Below are 19,225 nucleotides of genomic sequence, written 5' to 3' on the forward strand. Positions count from 1 at the left end.
AAATCTACTGTACCATATTATAATGAGGTAGAGATGGCAGAAAAGACCTATTGAGACTAACAGAAGAGCGGTGCATATTAGGAGAAATTTGATTTGTAGGATATCAAATCAAAGAGAGTTGTGACTCTGTCATGCCAAATTTGGGTCTGAAAACAAGGTAAAGTATCATTTACGGAAAAATGTCAGATCTCTGTGAGTTTCAGATCAAGATCTTCTATATAGAGCCCTCGATCCTGTTCTGAGCTGTCATTTTAAAACTGATAGCATGTGGGGAAGTAATTTGCGTAGATTTGGTGTTGATAAAGTAGGTTGTATAGGGTCGAGGAGGCAATCAGTGTATACTGAAATAACAGTGATTTTACTGCAGAAATTTGTAGTATATTTACATATCACTGCTGGAAGTGTGTGCTGAGCAAGCAGCTGTGAGAGAGTGAAGAGTAGGCAATCCGTAACAACTGGTGGCAATAGTATATTAGTAAACTAATTAGGAGTGGAAATAAAACAAATTCTTTCTTGCTTTTAAAATCCAAGTGTTTCAATCGGAAGCCAGTTGTGTGAGGGTCAGTTTCACTGACATCTGTACTAGCGAATCAGGTTGCACTTTCACTCTAAGCAGCACACACTCCCGAATTTATTTTTTTTTAAAGAAGAAATTGTATACATTTTAATGATATTGTGGAGCAGAGTCTTAAGAATTGCATGATAACAGTTCCTCTTTTCCCTATCTCTCTGGGCGTTCATCTGGTGTAGTGGCAGCTACAAGCAGCACCAATTAGAAGTAGCTTTACTCCTCTTGTCAACCATGGATCAGTCTACAAATCAGAAGCATCCGAGTACCAGTACTGGCAGTAGTAGTACCTTTTCAAACTCTACTAGTAAATTAGATCATGTGGGAAGAAAGAGTAATAAAGCATGTTCAAAATCCAAACACGATTTCTCAATCTCAAATAATACATCAGCTATTGATGTAAGTTTTAAGGGAGAAGTTACTGTTGAATGTGGGGATTTGTCTAAAAAAGTTACAGGCAACGTGACACCACAATAAGAAGAGGTAGAGACGTTGACCTCTAGACACCTCCTCCATGTTATGTTATATCAAAAGCAGGAACATCATGTATAGTAACAAGGAGTCCAGCATCAGCTACCAGCAGAATGGACAGATAGCTCATGCAATCTTTACCGTCAACACATTCTTCATCCTCCTCCTCATCCATTCAGCATAGTAGTGCAAGCACAGAATGCCAGGTCATTCACAGCCACGATGCTCTCTGTGTTGCTGGCTTAACTAAGGAACATAACTGTGTCAACCTGTTACAAAAACTCATGAATGTCATAGCTAAATGTTTCACACCACTGAAACTCTTCTCAGGATTTCTTATTGCCAATATCGGAGCAAACATTGTCTGTGCATTATAACTGGGTGAATTTCAATATATACCATGTTTTGCACACAAAAAAAACTTTAGACTTTTTTAAATAATATGAGAGGTCCATGCAGGAAATACTGTCTGTGACCCGTAACATTTCTGGGCATTTTTGTTATTCAGTGACCACATGTAGAACATTGCAGCAGCTCCAAAAAAAAATATCATCTGCCATGTCACCAACTTAAGAAAGAGGTAGTAATGAGGTGGAATTCCAGACTTTATATGTTTCAGCAACCAGAGGAACAGCAGCAAGCAAGCCACTGATGTGAGTGAGTACTCTGTACAGTGCTGCGGAATTAGTAGCGTTATATAAATAGCTGATGATGATGATCAAGACCTACACATCAAGCCATGAGATAGGTAACATGTTCCTCCACTGACTTACTCCAGCATATTGGAAAATTGTGCAAGCTACTCAAACCAAAAATTGTAATAAATGGAGTGAGTTTAAGCTCTGACAAGTCACTAAGTCATACCCCTAATCAAACTACCGGAAAAGCAGCTAGAGAAGCTGGAGTAGATGAAAGTAAGCGATTCTGTTAAATATTTTCACCTTCTAAATCAAGTTCTTTATCGTTTCACCAGGGCCCAAGGGTTTGCAGCATTTTGAAATTGTATCACAACATTTTGGCAACCATGCTTGATCCTAGCTCATATGTAATGTCTATCTTTCCAATAACACAAATCCTGACACATGCAAACAAATCCTTGTGAGCAAGTTGTTTACTCACACATGACACATCCCCTGCTTTAGCGTCTCCTAAAAATGTTACTGCCAGACAAAACAACTTTTCTTTTCAACGAGTCACAGTGATAATGAGTCAAAAGAGTGCACCGATGTGAAAGCTGATTATTATGACAACTGGTCAGGCTTAAAATAAATATCCAAATATATTGACACCCTTCCTACGTCTCAACCTGATACACCTTGTACTAGTAGAATGATGGAGGTTTACTTTAATGATAATGTACAAATTAACATCTCAGACAGTCCCTTTGACTTCTGGGAGGAATAAGGGCAATTTGGAGCCCCTGGTACAAACTAGCTATAGTTCACTTATGCTACCCAACCTCCAGTGTCTACTAGGAGGGATCGTTGCAGAAGGTTATTTTGAAAAACTGGTGTTCATCAAAATAACTTACAAATTATATAAGGAATAGCATTATTACCGCCAATTACAAACAGAATCTCTAATGTTGGATTCCAGTGGGGATGAAGTAATATTGTGCGCTGATGATATTGACATCAGTGATGAGGATGATAAGGATTAAGACATTGTCTGCATTGAAAGGAATTACCTCTAATAGCATAAAGTATATTAGTAAATTGTTAAAATCCCTATCTATTCTACAGTTCAACAAACAACCACCAAAATGTTTTCTTTGGTGGGGGCCCAAACAAATCAAGAACTAAGTCACAAAAGTGGCATTACTTGTCACTGAAGTGCTAGTTTTCTTAAACTATCCTTTTTAATATACAACATAAGGGTTGTTGGTCCCAAGGACAATTTTATTTAGCACCTATTTACATTATGGGCTTTAAGACCTTGGTCTATCTTCTTGTCTAAAATTTCTAATGATGCTGCCGTTCCGCTAATGAGCTTTTATTACTGCCTCTCTACAATCTGTCACACATGCCGAGAATTACAAATACGTCAGTGGTTTTTCTCCCAACATTTTACTTTTGTGAGTGCAGGTCACCTAGGTCTTATTGTTTTAAATGTCTGTTGATGACACTGTTTTTATTACTGCCTCTGATCTACCTTTCTACAATGCAGTCTAACATTGAGAAAAACAAGTCCATTGTCTTTTCCCCACCCTTTCAATTCTAGGTGACGCCCACCATGGTATATGTTATCTAAAACCACCATCCTCTGAGCTAGTACTCTGCCTGTATACTTTAAACATGCCCTTTACGTTATTAAAATGTCATCCTATCTGCCACTGCTGGGCCACTATGTTTCATAGGGATCTTATCTTTTTTTAAACTGCCATGTGTTTGTGCTGCTGCTCTGTCACTATTTTTAGCCTGCCAGCTCGCTACAACATTTGGCCAATATTATTGAAATTATTGATAGATGTGAGATGGTGATTAGAAAATAGACTGTAAATTAATGTTAATTATATAACTTCTAATGTAAGAACAAAAACACCTCAAAATTACAGAAGCTATCCTGTTTTTCACGATTTTTAAAATCCAGATCCTAAATCAAAACAAACACAAGGATTTTTTGCCAAAACCAAAACATGAAGATAGTTTTAACCAAAACAAAACATGGGAGTCTGTGTACAGGGCTACCATCAGGGGAAAATGGCCGATACAGCTTTAAGGGGCCTGGACAGACTAGGGGGGCCAGACAGACCTCTCCATCTGTCCAGTCCTCCTTGACTGTCCAGGCACCTTAGGCTGAATGTCCAGCCCCCTTTTCCTCCATGATGCAACAGCTCTCAGGCACTGACAAGCTGGGAGCGTGCGGCGCAGTGACGTCACCACTGTGTGCTGCGTTCCCAACCTGTCAGTGGCCTTCAGTTGCACTTTGCTTCAAGAATGTAAGTTAATTGGGAATTTATTATGATGGAGAGGGGCATTTACAGTGATAGGGGAAAGAGGGGAACATTAACTGTGATGGGATGGGGAAGAGGGGAAAATTTACTGTGATGGGGATGGGAACATTTACTGTGATGGGATGAGGAGGGAGAGGGAAACACTTACAGGGATGGGATGGGAACATTTACTGTGATGGGATGAGGGGGGTGACATTTACTGTGATGGGATGAGGGGGGTGACATTTACTGTGATGGGATGAGAGTGGAGGGGGGACATTTATTGTGATGGGATGAGGGGGATGGGAACATTTACTGTGATGGGATGAGGGGGGGGACATTTACTGTGATGGGATGAGAGTGGAGGGGGGACATTTATTGTGATGGGATGAGGGGGATGGAAACATTTACTGTGATGGGATGAGGGGGGAGGGCGGAACACTTACTGTGATGGGATGGGGGGGTGGGAACATTTACTGTGATGGGATGGGGAGGAGGACAACATTTACTGTTGACGTGGGGTGGCGAACCATTTACTTCGATGGGATGAGGGGGGAGAGGGGAACACTTACTGTGATGGAGGAGAGGGGAACATTTACAGTGATGGGATGGGGAACAGAACATTTATTGTGATGGGATGGTGACCAGAACATTTACTGTGATGGGATGGCGAGGGGGGACTCAGAGCATTTGCTGTTATGAAGGAAAGAGCGAATGTAGAACGAAGATGGAGGGAGGCGCAGGTACAGCAAAGAGGGAGGGAGCATGTATTGGCTGCCAGATTAATTAGTACTAGACCCCAGAGTTTTCTGCAGCCCTATCTGTGCACATCTCTACTAGGAACTGTTAATATTTGCTAAATTGATTCTGTGGTATTGTTAGCTAAATGTTAGCATAATTGTACACATTTAAACCAGTGAAATCTCAAAGATATTTTTTTTTCTTTAAATAGCAAGTTAAGAACCTTTTAAGCATACATATGTTCATTGTCATTTTTCTTAGCAGTCCTTCTACAAATTGTATTTCCTCTGGAAATCTCTCTGGAGCTAACAAAATATGGCTGCCTTACGCAGACACAGGCTCATAGCTCTCAGCATGTCATGTGAAGGCAAAGGGGGAAAAGGGGCAAAATGTATAGTACACAGAGAATTTTACAGACTTCGTCATGCCAGGGCCCACTCAAACAGCTGTCTGTGGTTGATATAGCTTTTTCCTATTCTGCAATGAACTCTATTAGCCAACAGAAATCTATTGTAGGACAGAAACCTGAGAAACTATCAGATGTGTCTATAACTGGCTGATAGTTTCCTGTGCTATAATAAATTCCTATATGTTGCCAGTGTTCACTGCAGGACATGAAACAAGTGTCAGAAGGGCTGAAGAGTAGGGGGGTGTAAGGGAATCACTTGGCACCAAGAACTGCTGATTACACAAAAAGTTACGGAAAATTAAATCCCTCCACCTCTCCCCATGACCCTTAATAATTAAAGGGACATTGGAAATTATTGCATTTTTTGCAAAGATGACCAGAAAATAACTTGAAGATCCAGGTAAAAAATTAAAGAAAATTTCTGGCTTTTTTGAAAACATAAGTAATGTTTAAAGTAGAGAATGTTAATGTGGGAAAAGTTTGTAGTGACAAGTCCTGAAACGCTTAATGACTGCCCAAATGCTTGTTGGGCCATGAATGCAACAAACAGCTTTCGCAAATGTTTGCAGAAATAATCTGTATATACCTACATATCATTTGCCATAGAAATCGATGACCTCACCAAAGTTATGTGAATTAATAGAGGCAAATTTTTTAAAAATTCTTGCATTGTAGGTCTGCATCATCTCTTTTCCTTACGCTGTCAGATGCAGTGTATGTTGGTAAAATAAATAGTGCAAAAAAGCTTTACTGGAACAAGTATCTAGCATTAGGCATTTATCTTTGCAGTAATTTAAAATGCATTTCCTCCATTTCTTAAATAAAGTAGTCATTTTATGTTCCTGTAATTATTGACAGTGTCTGTGGGAAGTGGTGATGACAAATAGTTGTTAAAGAAGAAACTGCTTCCTTGAAGACTAATCTGTTTCCAGTAGCAGTAGAGGTCATTTAAATGTCCCAGATCAATATATCAAGACACAAATATAAGGAACATTTAACGAATCTTCTTGGAATAAAAAAAAATATATAAACTTTGTGAATTTGTAAAAAAAAAAACCACACGTTAGAAAGCAATAAAACTCCAGAGTTGTATGTAAGAGAAACATTTATTTAAATCCGCACAAGAACACGATTATACTAAACAAATCCAATCAAGAAATAATAAGTGCAATAAAATAAAACGTGGTTTGTAGCTTTTTCCTTCAACAACACATTGGTTTACCATGCCGATACATAAATATCTGATTTTGTTAATAATCCTTACCAAAGGAGGTGCCCATAACATTTTTTATTATATTGTAAACCCTTTGTTTCCCCCTTTAGCAAAAAACACTTTCTACAATATGTAATAAAATACTCAAGGTCAGTGGAAAAAAATGTGCAGGTGATGGCGCGTGATATGTAGGTTTTTTTTTTATTTTTAGCAAAGATGCCCATTGTAGTTTTTTAGCTAATATGCCCATTGTAGTTCATGTTCTAGGACTTCGTGGACAGAGCAGTGGCACATTGTAATACAAGTATTAATACTGTTGGTGTATATAATGCTGTGTTCAAGATAATCCATGGTTTTCAATGGCTGTCATAAAATCTGAAAGAAGGTGCTTAGTTTCATCCTTAAACATGTACAGTTCCATTTTTTTAGAAGGTTTAGTTTTTTTGTAGATACCCTTTATTTAAAAATATGGTATGTTCCAGATTATATGTAGGCATTCTGCACAAAAATGTCAGTGGCTACTGACATATATTTGGCCTCAAGTTTAGCAAAATGAAACAGTTATATTTTGGAGATCCCCCATTGCCTCCGTATTATTTATTTTCTCCTTGAACAGGGAGATTGATTTGCACATTATATTACTTTAGTACTAATTATGGTTTTTTTGGTGTAAGGTCTTGGTTTGTGTAACATTCTTAATCCATGACCCTTCTGCAGGGGTAGTTGGTATTCATCACAGCTCCTGAAGGCACTGTGGATCCACTGAGCAACACAAATGGCCATTCTGTGGAAAGAAGCAGAAACATTAGTTTTCACAATAACTCAGATTTTTTTTTTAACCTATGACATGTATGTTGTTATATGCACTGTATATCAACCATAACTTACACCTGTAACATACACAGTAGGTTTTTGTTTCAAAGGCCCATTGTAGAATTGAAAATTACATGTTTTGGGTGGGATGATTAATTTTCTGTCATCACAGCGTTATAACTGACCGGATTTGTTTTTATTTTTATAACAACTTGCATTCATAGTGTTTTTTTTAATAACATAGGACAGCACGGTAGCACAGTGGTTAACATTGCTACCAGGGCCCTATCTGTGTGGAGTTTGCATAATGTCCTTTTGTTTGTAATCGGTTTCCTCCCACAGTCCCCAAAATATTCTTGTATGTTAGTTGGCTTCTGATAAAATGGACCCTAGAGAGTGTATGTGAGTAGTTGGGAATTTAGACTGTAAGCTCCAATAGGGCAGGGACTGATGTGAATGCCTTGGTTTTGCAGCGGTGCTCTTGGTTTCTCCAAACAGTGCTATCAAGGTGCTCGCTAACTCTCTGCTCTCAGGAGGTGCTTACACAAAGTAGAAGTGTGCCTATGTGAGTGGAGAGGAACATCTCTATGAGGTGCAGTGAGCAAAAGTATACACCTCACATCAAAGTAAAATCTCCTATGGCTTTAATACCAACCCTTTAATAAAATTAAACATTTCTGGGTTTTTTCCTAATATACTGATTGGTTTACCTCAGTTATAGCTTAAAGTAAGCCAGAACTGTTTTTATTATATTTCACAGTTATGTGTGCATTAATCTTTATTACATTGCTTTGAGCTGCATTTAAGGAATGGAGTGGGTCTGTGTGCAAAAGGTGACAGGGCAAGCAAAGCCATGCCGATACAACTAAAGTTATTTTGGGACTCCTGGGGTAAATGTATCGAGCTGAGAGTTTTCCAGCGTGTTTGAAAAACCAATCAGATTCTAGCTATCATTTATCTAGTACATTATACAAAATAATAGCAAGAATCTGGTTGGTTGCTATAAACTCTCAGCTTGATACATTTAATCCTTGGAACCCAGAACAAGTGGGTATTATACCTGCCTGCTTCACTGTGGCAGTCTGGGTGCAAGGGCCCACAAGTCAAGAAGACTGTGTAGGACCCTTTTACCCTTGGGCCTGCCCACCCTGCATCCATAGTAAATACACCAGTCCTGTGCACCCTTCCATACATCAAGGAATGCTCCAGTAAACATGCACCCTCCAACCGTTATCTCACCTCGCTTCGTCGAACACCTTAATCGCCACAAAATATGCGCAATGGAGGAGATCGAAGGATTATTGCACAAATCAAGGTGCACGGCTGGACTCCTGAGTTATTTGGTTATTACTTCCTTTCACAGAAACGGAAATGTCCTCCTTTACTAGTGTTACTTGTCACTTTATACCATACGCATGGCAGTGGGTTTGTTATGAGTCTGGGCCAGCATGTAAAATGTATGACTATATTAAGTAACAATGCTGGAGCAACAGTACTAGACAGAGCACTGGTTTTCATGAGGTACTGTGAACTGCAGTTTCATCATAAACAGATTCTACTTACTTTACAAGAACATATCTGCACAGAAAATATAATGAGATGTCTAAATAACGTTAAAAATGATCTTTGCAAAATGCTCAGTATGCACATAGTAAATTTAATATAGGTGAAAGCAGGTCATTTATTAGATGATATTGATGTTTTAATATCCAGGATAGTGTATTCATTAAAATGCTATCACAGATAATGTATAAAACATGAAGGAATAAAATATCATCTCTGCTGATAGCTTTACTTGAACCAATTTCGGTGGTTGCTGTGCATTGCTCTTTTCACTGCTCGCATCACTGAATTATTTCTTGCATATTAAAAGGAACAGTTAGGAAATGAGATGCTCTGTACTATAGTAGAATGTGTTAAATATTGCATTTGACATGCGTGCAATATTCATGTTTCATTCTGACATTTAACTGCTGTGTGTCATCCACCTTTTCTGTTAGCTGTAGGGACACATTCCCAACATGGAGAGAACAATGGAGAAACTTCCATAAGAAACACATCCACGATATCAACCAATCCAGGTCCATTCTACTTGATAAGAACATTTAAAATGTAGAATACTTCCCATTTTATATTTTACATATGAACATGTAATATAAACACTTATTCAATGTTTATTTTGAAGCACTAATCCATACTGTCCATAGCTCTGTTATGCCTGCAACAAGTAGAATGTCCATTTCACCAAGGGATGGTGCACCATAATGTAATAGTGTGAGGATGTCATTGGAATACAGTCCATAATACAAGCCAATGAAAGAGATCATGGTGTTTCAGTAATTTTGGTTTTGTAGTACAATATAATAGACTTTAAAAAGTTGCTTTAACCTATGGATCATTTTTGTTTTGTGTATGATCCTCAAAAAAATCCATTACACTTCTGTAGTTCTCACTCTATATAAACATAATAGTTTGTGCTTAATGTTGTTGTATACTATAGTGATTTCAGCGCACCACAATATATGTCACAGGAGACACCTTCCCATTGGCTTGCATTGCATGTATGTGCTATTTCTTGTGTCTTCTGTCCGTACTTTTTGTGTATATAATCTAATCTACCATGTTAAGACATACTGACAACACAATAGTGTATATTAAGAAGAGATTGGCGTGATACATACAAGCCTGAACTTGTCAAAATACATAGAACATGACCAGTGATTGCTGTTGCTGCAGACTGACCATTAAGTTACTCCCAGAGGCTTTGTTACTCTTATGTTTTTTATTAATGGTGGGTGTGGGTTTGGTGTTGGGGCACACATCAATGCCACCTTACAGTGAATGGTTTTTAATTATTGGTAGAATACATGTATTTATGTTAAACAAGACTTGATGGAGGTTGTAATTATGGAGCACTGAGGCAGTAGGGGAAATTGCAAGAGAGGGATTTAGACAACAAAAACAATTCAATGGAGTAAAACAAAATCCTGACACATACAATGTACATATGCTGGGATATCGTGAAATCCTGCTATCTCTTGCAGCACGTCTGTTGTTTAAAGATCTGACGGTAAAAACTTTTCCGGCGGGTTTGAAATGCGAAGATGTTGCCTAAAGCAACCAATCAGATTCTAGTTATTTATTTAGTACATTCTACAAAATGATAGCTAGAATCTGATTGGTTGCTATAGGCAACATCTCCACTTCTCAAACCCAACGGAAACTCTAAGCTTGATATGTTTACCCCCTGATTGTTGATTCAACTTTATTTGGACTTTCAGGTTGCTTTGTACACACACTATGACAATTTGCATTAGGACACCATGTACAATGCAATAATAAGTACCAGCATGCCATATAGCACTTCAGAATGGTGAAAGTATTGATTATAAAAACATGCTGTTCATATATACATATTTTTTCAATTAGATTGTAAATGTGAATGGTATGAGAGATGTGTAATAGTAGTAATAAGATGTCACAGTAATTTAACTATAATAATTACTATTTAACATATTTTTTTAATGGTGAACTTTCTTGACAACCTGCTTGTTTAATACAACATCTTATATGATATTCTAACATAGATCTGTGCAATGACATGCACATTTCCTAAAGCTATTGTGTGACATAACTGTCTGACCTCTCTGAATTCTACCAGTCAGCATGAGACACATCAGAAAGGAGATATATAGAAAATGACAATTTGTTTGCCTAAAAAAACACCTAGTACTTTTTTCTGTGTAACATGTGTGTTACAGAAACACAATATAAGCAACACTTTGCTCACAGCCTTTTAATGAGAGATAGGAAGTCATTCTATTTTGAAGAGCGCAACTACCTGAATGTGTGATAAACATATCTGAAAGATATGCATAATGCATAATATACATAAATAACAGAAGCTTGTTGAAGTAGCATGTCATTCAGCAGCATTCAGTATGGCCTGGAGTAGAAACAGGTTTGTGGAAGACCAATGAATTGAATGTTGCAACAGTCAGTGAATTCATTGTTTTGTAACACACTCAGCTATTTCATGTCTTATTTGCAGTTTGTGAGGCTGTACCCTCTCTGCCTATGTTCCATATCCTTCAAATTGTTTATCTTCTTCTGTCAGATTTTGTGGTTATATTTTTTTCTCTTATTTTGATAAACTACATAAATGCTGCATACATTTAGAATTTAGCATTTTATGCCTATTATAATTATTATACTAACGCTTCCATAGTTTTGATGCTGCGTCGCAAGCTTAAATGTTTTTATTAAAATGTGAACCAATACCTCATATTTATGTAGTGCTAGATATAATCCAATAAGGACAAACAATGTTGTCTTATTCCTTTTCTACATTCATAGACTATTATACTTCTGATAAAATAATGTGCTTAATCAGTGGAAACACATGGCTCCTTCCTTAGCATTGCCCTGTATGAAAGTATTATTAAAAGAGGTAAAATTAAGATAAAGAATGGTGTCTGGTCCAGTGTGCTTGTATGCAAGTGTCTTGTTGTTGGTATGTGCACATATGTGTAATTATATTTAGCTGTGTCTTCTTCTGTAAATGTGTGCTGTATCTATATTACAAAATGTTATATTTGTGTTTGTATAATAAACAATGATAAATACACAGAAAGTTGTTTTCTTGTAACATGCATATTTTGATAACACTGGTTGTCCTATGTGTGCTCCTTTTGTATGCATGCGTAGTACAGCCAGTGTTATAAAGTATATAAGAAGCAATTTTTGTATATTTATCAATGTTGTTGTAATGCTAACTATACCATGTTATCACATGAGCTCTGCATGGCATATTGGGTTTTGGTGCAGATCAAGATCCAGCCTGAACCTTTCTTGATTCACTTTTACCCATCAGAGAGATTACTGAAGACATGATAACCAATAACTATGATATACACTGATGAGGAGTAAAGCATGGTATTTAATAAACAAAAAAAGTAGGTATAGTGTTAATTTTTTTGTTGCAATGTTTTCTTAGTTTTACAGTATATTCTCCTTTGCATGTAGTTTTCTTGCAGAAGAATGTAAGTAGTCCTCATCTGGTCATAGTAGATCAATGATGCTCAAACTTTGTTAGATGGAACCCAAATATCAGTGCGCCATTGCTGTGGACATCCCAAATGTATTGTATTAAGACCTCAGTAGAAGCTGTTCCCAATGGAATGTATTGCATTACAGACAATCAGGGAATCCCAGAAACAGACTACGGGACCCCACCTCTTGCAGTCCCAACCCATAGGTTTCGCTTCATTCTAGTAGTGATATGAAGGCGTAATGAGAGAACACTGGGTACTTAGGAGACATGAGTTGTTGCAGTGTGTTGGGAAGAAATTTATAGCTGATTTTGCTTATTTAGAAAGACATGTGGCTCCAAGGGGTATATTCAGTTAACCGTGAGGTGATGTGATGTGTCTCTAAAACAGTCTGCGGAGACATATTGGGTCGGAGTTTTTACTAAAATCTTTCCTTATTTTCCCTCGCATTTCTATGGGGCATGAGGGAAGGTGAGCAGAGATTTCTGCACTGTATTAGCCGCAAAGTGCGCAGCCAGACATCGATGTGAAGTCTAGCGACACCTCGAAGCTGATTGAATCTTCCCCTGAGTATTGTGTACATGTAATTTCACACTCTGATTTAATGTTATACAATGTTTGTGTCCTGGCCCCTACAGGTTAGCTGATTGACAGTAACTCCCTTTTGTTTGTAGTCAGTATGTCTCAATTGCTAGTTTTGATAAAAAGGTTACAGTTCATGTGGTATATACAGATATAATGTATCATTCTACCTTGCATTGACAGAGGGTGCACTCTGTGCCGTGCTTAATCCAAGAAGAGCCTGTAAAGCGAACCACGTTTGTTTCATCAACACAAGTCTTTGTGATGTCGTTGCGTATTATGTCAGCTTGGCAGGGATCTTTGATGCAACGTGGACAGCACTCACTCTCAGGAACCACACTAAATTCACAGTCAACTTCTGGACACGGCAAAGGCCAGCAATCAACTTCTCCTTGCTAAAATATACAAATATTGTAATTAGTCAAGATGTGTTAAGATGTCCAATAATCTTTGGGGTTTTAAAAAGTCAAATGTAAAATAATTCATGGGGCATATTTATTGTCATTGTAAATGGGTTTTTCCACTTTAAATAGGAATTCTACTTAATCTCCTCCCTGCCCAATAATAGTACTTCCACCAAGTGCGGTATTTAGCAGGGTTCCGACACTTGCATATAGCCGTGACATTTGCCAATCTCCTTTCTCACAGCAGCTATAAAGCAATCAATTTGAGACATAGGGGCATATTCAATTGTTGGCGGAAACGGCGAAAATCTCGCGCTCCGCGCACTATTACCGTTATTACGGTAATAGTGCGCGTAAAAACCATTATTACGGTACTTTTCTCGCTGGATTTCAGCTCGCAGCTCCCTGAGCCGCGAGCTGAAATCCAATTTAATATTACCGTAATAACGGTAATAGTTAACGCCGGGGGGATATTCAACAATTGAATATGCCCCTCTGTGTCATACCTTTTCTGTACCAGATACAGCCAAGTACATTTATACTGTAGAATAGAGATACCCAAATTAAAATATGTAGCCTAGAACATATTATTCCCTTTTGTATCATTTAAAACTGAATTATATGTGAGATTATTGCAATGCAAATTAAATTTACCCATTGTGCTTACCAAGCATCTGCACTGTTGACAATTCTGTACCCAAGTGTCTCCGCTTTTATATGCAATGTCTCCACTTTGGTGCAAGCATTGACTGCTGAGTCGGGGATCACATTCAGGACAGCAAAACAAGTCAACCGTTGGGTTTTCACAGTCACAAACCATACGACGGCACATTACTAACCCAACCTAGGGAATGCAGAATAATAATGTATTTTATTGATTATACAATGATAGCATATATATTGGAAAAACAGAATACAGTCACATTTCAGGAATATAGATCAGAATAATAACTGACCTGACATGAACAGACTGAGCACCGATCGTTCTCTAGCACCCAGATCTGTCCATTATGCTTGATTTTCCCCTCATGTATACAATCACCAGAACAGTTCTTTCCATGTGGACAGCGGCAATCAAACCCACCATCCAAATTGAAGCAAACTGTATCATTACTGCAACTGTGTCTTCCCGTAATACATTCATCAATGTCTGTAGAAAGTACAATACAATCAATTTCATTAGCCTGAAGTTCACTGTTCAAGAGCAGGATGTATAATAACAGAAGAAATAAAACCATATAAAATATATGCAAAACTTGGATATTCTAAAAATTATTATTCATTCAGTTGTATAATGCAGTTTTTCCCACCAAACATTTTTCCACAATTTTAGTTTTTGATTGATTTTTACAATGTTTTTTGTTTTTGCAGATCACTTTGTTTGTCTGATAGAGAATACTTTAAGTACTACATCTCAGAGATGTGGAAGACATATGTAAAGCTATATCTCTGTTACTGAAGTACTGACCATTGGCAAATGCTGACATATATGGTGCCCAAGAGATGTAAGATAAATAAGAATAATTTATGTTCACATGTGTTTCACACTGAAAATACTTACCTTAAGTAAGTTTGGTTCAAAGGGAACACTTCCAGTTTGCTTAGGTATTACATCCCAGGCACCAGATTCTAAGGGGCATATTCAATTCCGATCCCGATCCGCCCATAGGGCTGCGTACGAAAATCTGCGATATTGTAGTACCGTATTACCGGCAGTAGTGCGCATTTTACGCGGTAACCCACGTTACCGCGGATCGGGATCGGAATTGAATATGCCCCTTACACTGCAGTCTTGCAGCCTCTTAATATTTCTCAGCACTCCTGCTGTCCATCAAAACCTCCCTCTCTTCGGGGAAACAATATCATCCTGTGGCAGCTGTCACGCACTCATCCCTCCAAGGGTCTCTTGCTGCCATTCCATGCCTCTCTCTATGGCAACTTCGCATCCATAGGCTCATCCTTTAAGGAGCTTTGCTTGTGGGGACTCTACCTCATTTGTCCAGACTTCTCACTGTCAGCCATTCTCACCCATTCACACTGGTGCTTCTTTTAGGAGTACCCCTAGAGGTCTCTGCAAGCTTTACCCCTCTCGCTGGTGCTCTTAATAAATGGGGGCTCTTTTTCCAGTTCTCTAGTCCCTTGTACTGGCTCTAATCCCAGCCTGGTGCCCTTGCCATCACTACGGGGGCAGGGCCACTTATAACGCTATATCAGCAGCAGCATTTCATCATCAACATTTATTTGTATAGCGCCACCAATTCCACAGCGCTTGACAGAAAATATTTGTCATTCACATCGGTCCCAATTCCCTAACATACACACACAAACTAAGGTTCATTGGCAAACAAAAAAATGAACACATCAGTATGTCTTTGGAGTGTGGGAGGAAACCAGAGCACCCGGAGGAAACCCACACAAACACTGGGAGAACATACAAACTCCACACAGATAAGGCCCTGTTTGGGAACCAAACTCATGACCCCAGCGCTGTGAGGCAGAAGTGATAACCACTGAGCCACTGTGCTCCGTTGCAATGCTCTGGGAAGAACCCCTCACTTATCTAGACAAATGTAAGATGAGAAATTAACAATAAATGATCACATATGGATAAGTGAGGGAGGCCCACATAAGTTTATATTTTCTAGTGCGGATATTCACAACTCTCTATAAATACCAATATAACAGCAGCAACCCACCAGGTAATTTATAACTCCTCCTTATTCTCTCAAGATAGACATTCTGAAAATGTTACTAAAATCTGAGACTCTCACATGGCCTATTCCATTTGTTATCACAGAGTTGCTATAACTACCAGCACCTCCGCCACAACCCCCCCTCTCTTCCCCTTACCACCCCATAACAACCCATTCTTCTTCACATTTTACCAGTACTATCTGGTCACATTACCTAAGGTCACTTCAAATTACCGCTTTTAGTTTTAAAACCCCAGAGACTAGCCATGAGAATTTAGAAGCATAATTCAACATCAATATCATCAACAATTATTTATATAGCGCCAGCAAATTAATTCATTTTAAATCCTATCATTGTATTTTACACACATTTGCCTGCTATATATCTGGCGAGTTTTGCTGTATTATTTCTCATTTAATAAAACAAAATAAGAACTTGAAATATTTTGCAATGGAAAGATACTGAAGTACTTCCCCATAAAAAAAGCTGCTATTGTTATTATTGGACTAGATGCTTGCAATGCAGTGTTATCTGTATGGATGTAAAGAAAGCTAGTCCATGTTTAGAATAAAGCATACGTATTACACATATGTGCTTTTTACTTCTAAAATGGACTGGATCATTTCTGAGATCATGGATGTGTAAAACACAGATAAAAATTGTACATGCAACATACTTATTCCAGAATGCTTCTGTTCAGATTAGAGATCAATGACTTTGGCTCTAGAAATGTGTTTATTGCACAGTTTTGTATGTCCCAGCTCCAGTTGTGGAACCAGCGAGCTGTGGACCCAATGCAGGAAGCTCCCTGTGCAGCAGGCCCCATTATCTCCATGGGCCCCGATGCACCGCACCTGCAGCACCAATGATAGTTCCGCCATTGCCCAGCTCCTTGTCCATGGTATTGGAATTTTTATTAAAACATGATTAACCGAGCCCAAGCACTGGGTCAGTGGGCTGAATTAGTGTATCATCACTTCAGAAAACCACAGTGTTCTGTTGCTGTGACATTGAAGTGAATGGGGAATACTGTTCCTCAATCACACTAAGTTCATATAGCACTTTGACAATGGATTTACTCTGGTGCTAACTAAGCATACCATCATTTCAGAACATCAGCCGGGAACTGATGCAGGCAACCGTCCCGAGGAGACAGCGGGACGGCACCCGACAGTATACCCTTCTCTTCGTCCTCCTCCTCCTGTTAGAAGAAATTTGTTAAGAATCCTAGGGGCGTGAAGGTCTTGCTCGTCCACCCAAGATCTCTCCTCTGGACCATATCCTTTCCAATTGACTAGAAATTGTTTCTTGCCATGAAGAATGCGAAAGGCCAGTATGCGATTGATCTCAAATTCGGTTCCCCTAGAGGTTTGTACTGGTGGAGGTCTGCGGGGAGCCCGAAAGAATTCGTTGAGTACCAGTGGACGTAGTAATGATACATGAAAGGTATTATGACATTTCAGAGAAGGAGGTAGTTTCAGCTTAACGCACACAGGGTTGATGACTTGCAGGATGGTGTAAGGACCGATAAATCGTGGAGTCATCTTCATTGAGGGAACTTTTAGTTTCAAGTCCCTGGTGGAAGGCCATATCTGGTCCCCTACTTTCAGGAGGGGAGTGGCCCTACGATGACGGTCTGCAAAAATCTTGTGATGCTGTGTGGCCTTGAGTAGCGCCGTTTTAGTCTTGGCCCAAATAAGAGCAAATTCTCGATAGAGGGTATCAACAGCTGGAACTGACGAGGAGGATACTGGGAAGGGATCCGGAAAGCCAGGATGATTTCCATAAACAATGAAGAACGGAGAGAATCCTGTGGATTCATGAACATGTTGGTTGTGGGAGAATTCTGCCCAGGGAAGGAATTGAGACCATTTATTTTGGTTGTCAGAAGTAAAACATCGAAGAAAAGTCTCAAGGTCCTGATTGATTCGCTCCGTCTGTCCATTGGTTTGGGGATGATACCCCGAGGAGAATCTTAATTCTATATTCAATTTACTGCAAAAGGTTCTCCAGAATCGGGATGTGAATTGGACTCCACGGTCCGAAATTATCTCCTTAGGGCAGCCATGTAACCTGAATATCTCCTTGATAAAGATATCTGCAACACGACCGGCGTAGGCAATCCAGTTACAGGAATAAAGTGTGCCATCTTGGAAAATAAATCAATAACCACCCAGATAGTGCTAAAACCTGCACTGTGGGGTAAATCTGTGATAAAATCCATGGCCACACTTTCCCAAGGAGCATTGGGAATAGGGAGTGGACGACGGAGCCCTGCCGGAGCTCTTCTAGAAGTCTTGTGTTAGGCACAAGTAGTGCAGGAGGCAACGAATTTGCAAATATCGGCATGTACCGTAGGCCACCAGAAGCGCCGACAAAGCAATGCTGTGGTCTTCTTTATTCCAGCATGGCCGGCAATGCAGGATGAATGATCTCACTGTAAAGTCTTGAGCCGGAGATGGGGTTCCACAAATGACCAGCCTGGAGGAGGAGAGGAAGGCTTGGTTCTAGTGAGAGCTACAATATTAGAAGGATCAATAATATGCTGAGGAACCAATGGCCTTAGGCGGTCCAAATCGTCAAATGAACGGGATAATGTATCTGCACGTCCGTTCTTGGCACCAGGACAAAATGTAAGCTTTATGTTGAATCGGGCAAAGAAGGATGCCCAGCGGGCTTGCCGAGGATTAAGGCAACGAGCCTCCTGAATAAACACTAGGTTCCGATGGTCGGTAAAAACAGTAACAGGAAATATAGCCCCCTCCAACAAATGTCGCCATTCCTCCAAGGCAGTCTTGATGGCCAGTAACTCTTTATCCCCAATTCCATAATTACATTCACTCGGAAGGAATCGTCTGGAGAAAAAGCCACACAGATTGTGTGAGCCAGAAGGAGATTCTTGAAATCGCACTGCACCAATGCCTACAGAGGATGCATCTACTTCTAAGACGAAGGGTCGTTCCTGGTCTGGCTGGGAAAGAACTGGAGCTGAAGAGAATGCCTTTTTTTAGTGTTGTGAAGGGAGACATGGCCTCCGGGGACCAAACCCTAGGATTGGCAGTCTTCCTGGTTAAAGTTGTAATGGGAACAATGATGGAGGAGAATCCCTGAATAAATTGGCGATAATAATTTGCGAAACCGATGAACCTTTGAATCACTTTAAGGCCTTGTGGCTGAGGCCAAACCAGGATGGCTGTCACCTTGGTGGGATCCATACATAGACCTTGACCTGACACAATGAAACCGAGAAAAGGTACCTGAGTGACTTCAAACACGCATTTCTCCAACAGTAGTTGTGGTGTTTCCGGAGTCTACGTAGGACCTCCTTTACTTGTTCCCGATGAGAT

The 19,225-nt window shown here is 39.4% G+C and overlaps 1 protein-coding gene across 1 annotated transcript in view; it reads right to left on the reverse strand.

Moving 5' to 3' along the window:
• Positions 1–6,208: 6,208 nt before the first annotated feature.
• Positions 6,209–19,225, reverse strand: part of NELL2 (neural EGFL like 2) — a 252,389-nt gene continuing 239,372 nt past the window's right edge. Inside the window, exons 17-20 of the mRNA XM_075209076.1 lie at positions 14,141–14,334; positions 13,852–14,028; positions 12,951–13,175; positions 6,209–7,118 (exon numbers count right to left, since the gene is read on the reverse strand). Coding sequence (XP_075065177.1) covers positions 7,068–7,118; positions 12,951–13,175; positions 13,852–14,028; positions 14,141–14,334 — 647 coding nt within the window. The 3' untranslated portion in view covers positions 6,209–7,067. The remainder of the gene's footprint in view (positions 7,119–12,950; positions 13,176–13,851; positions 14,029–14,140; positions 14,335–19,225) is intronic.

The sequence above is a fragment of the Mixophyes fleayi genome, chromosome 4 (genome assembly GCF_038048845.1).
Source record: "Mixophyes fleayi isolate aMixFle1 chromosome 4, aMixFle1.hap1, whole genome shotgun sequence".
NCBI lineage: Eukaryota > Metazoa > Chordata > Amphibia > Anura > Limnodynastidae > Mixophyes > Mixophyes fleayi.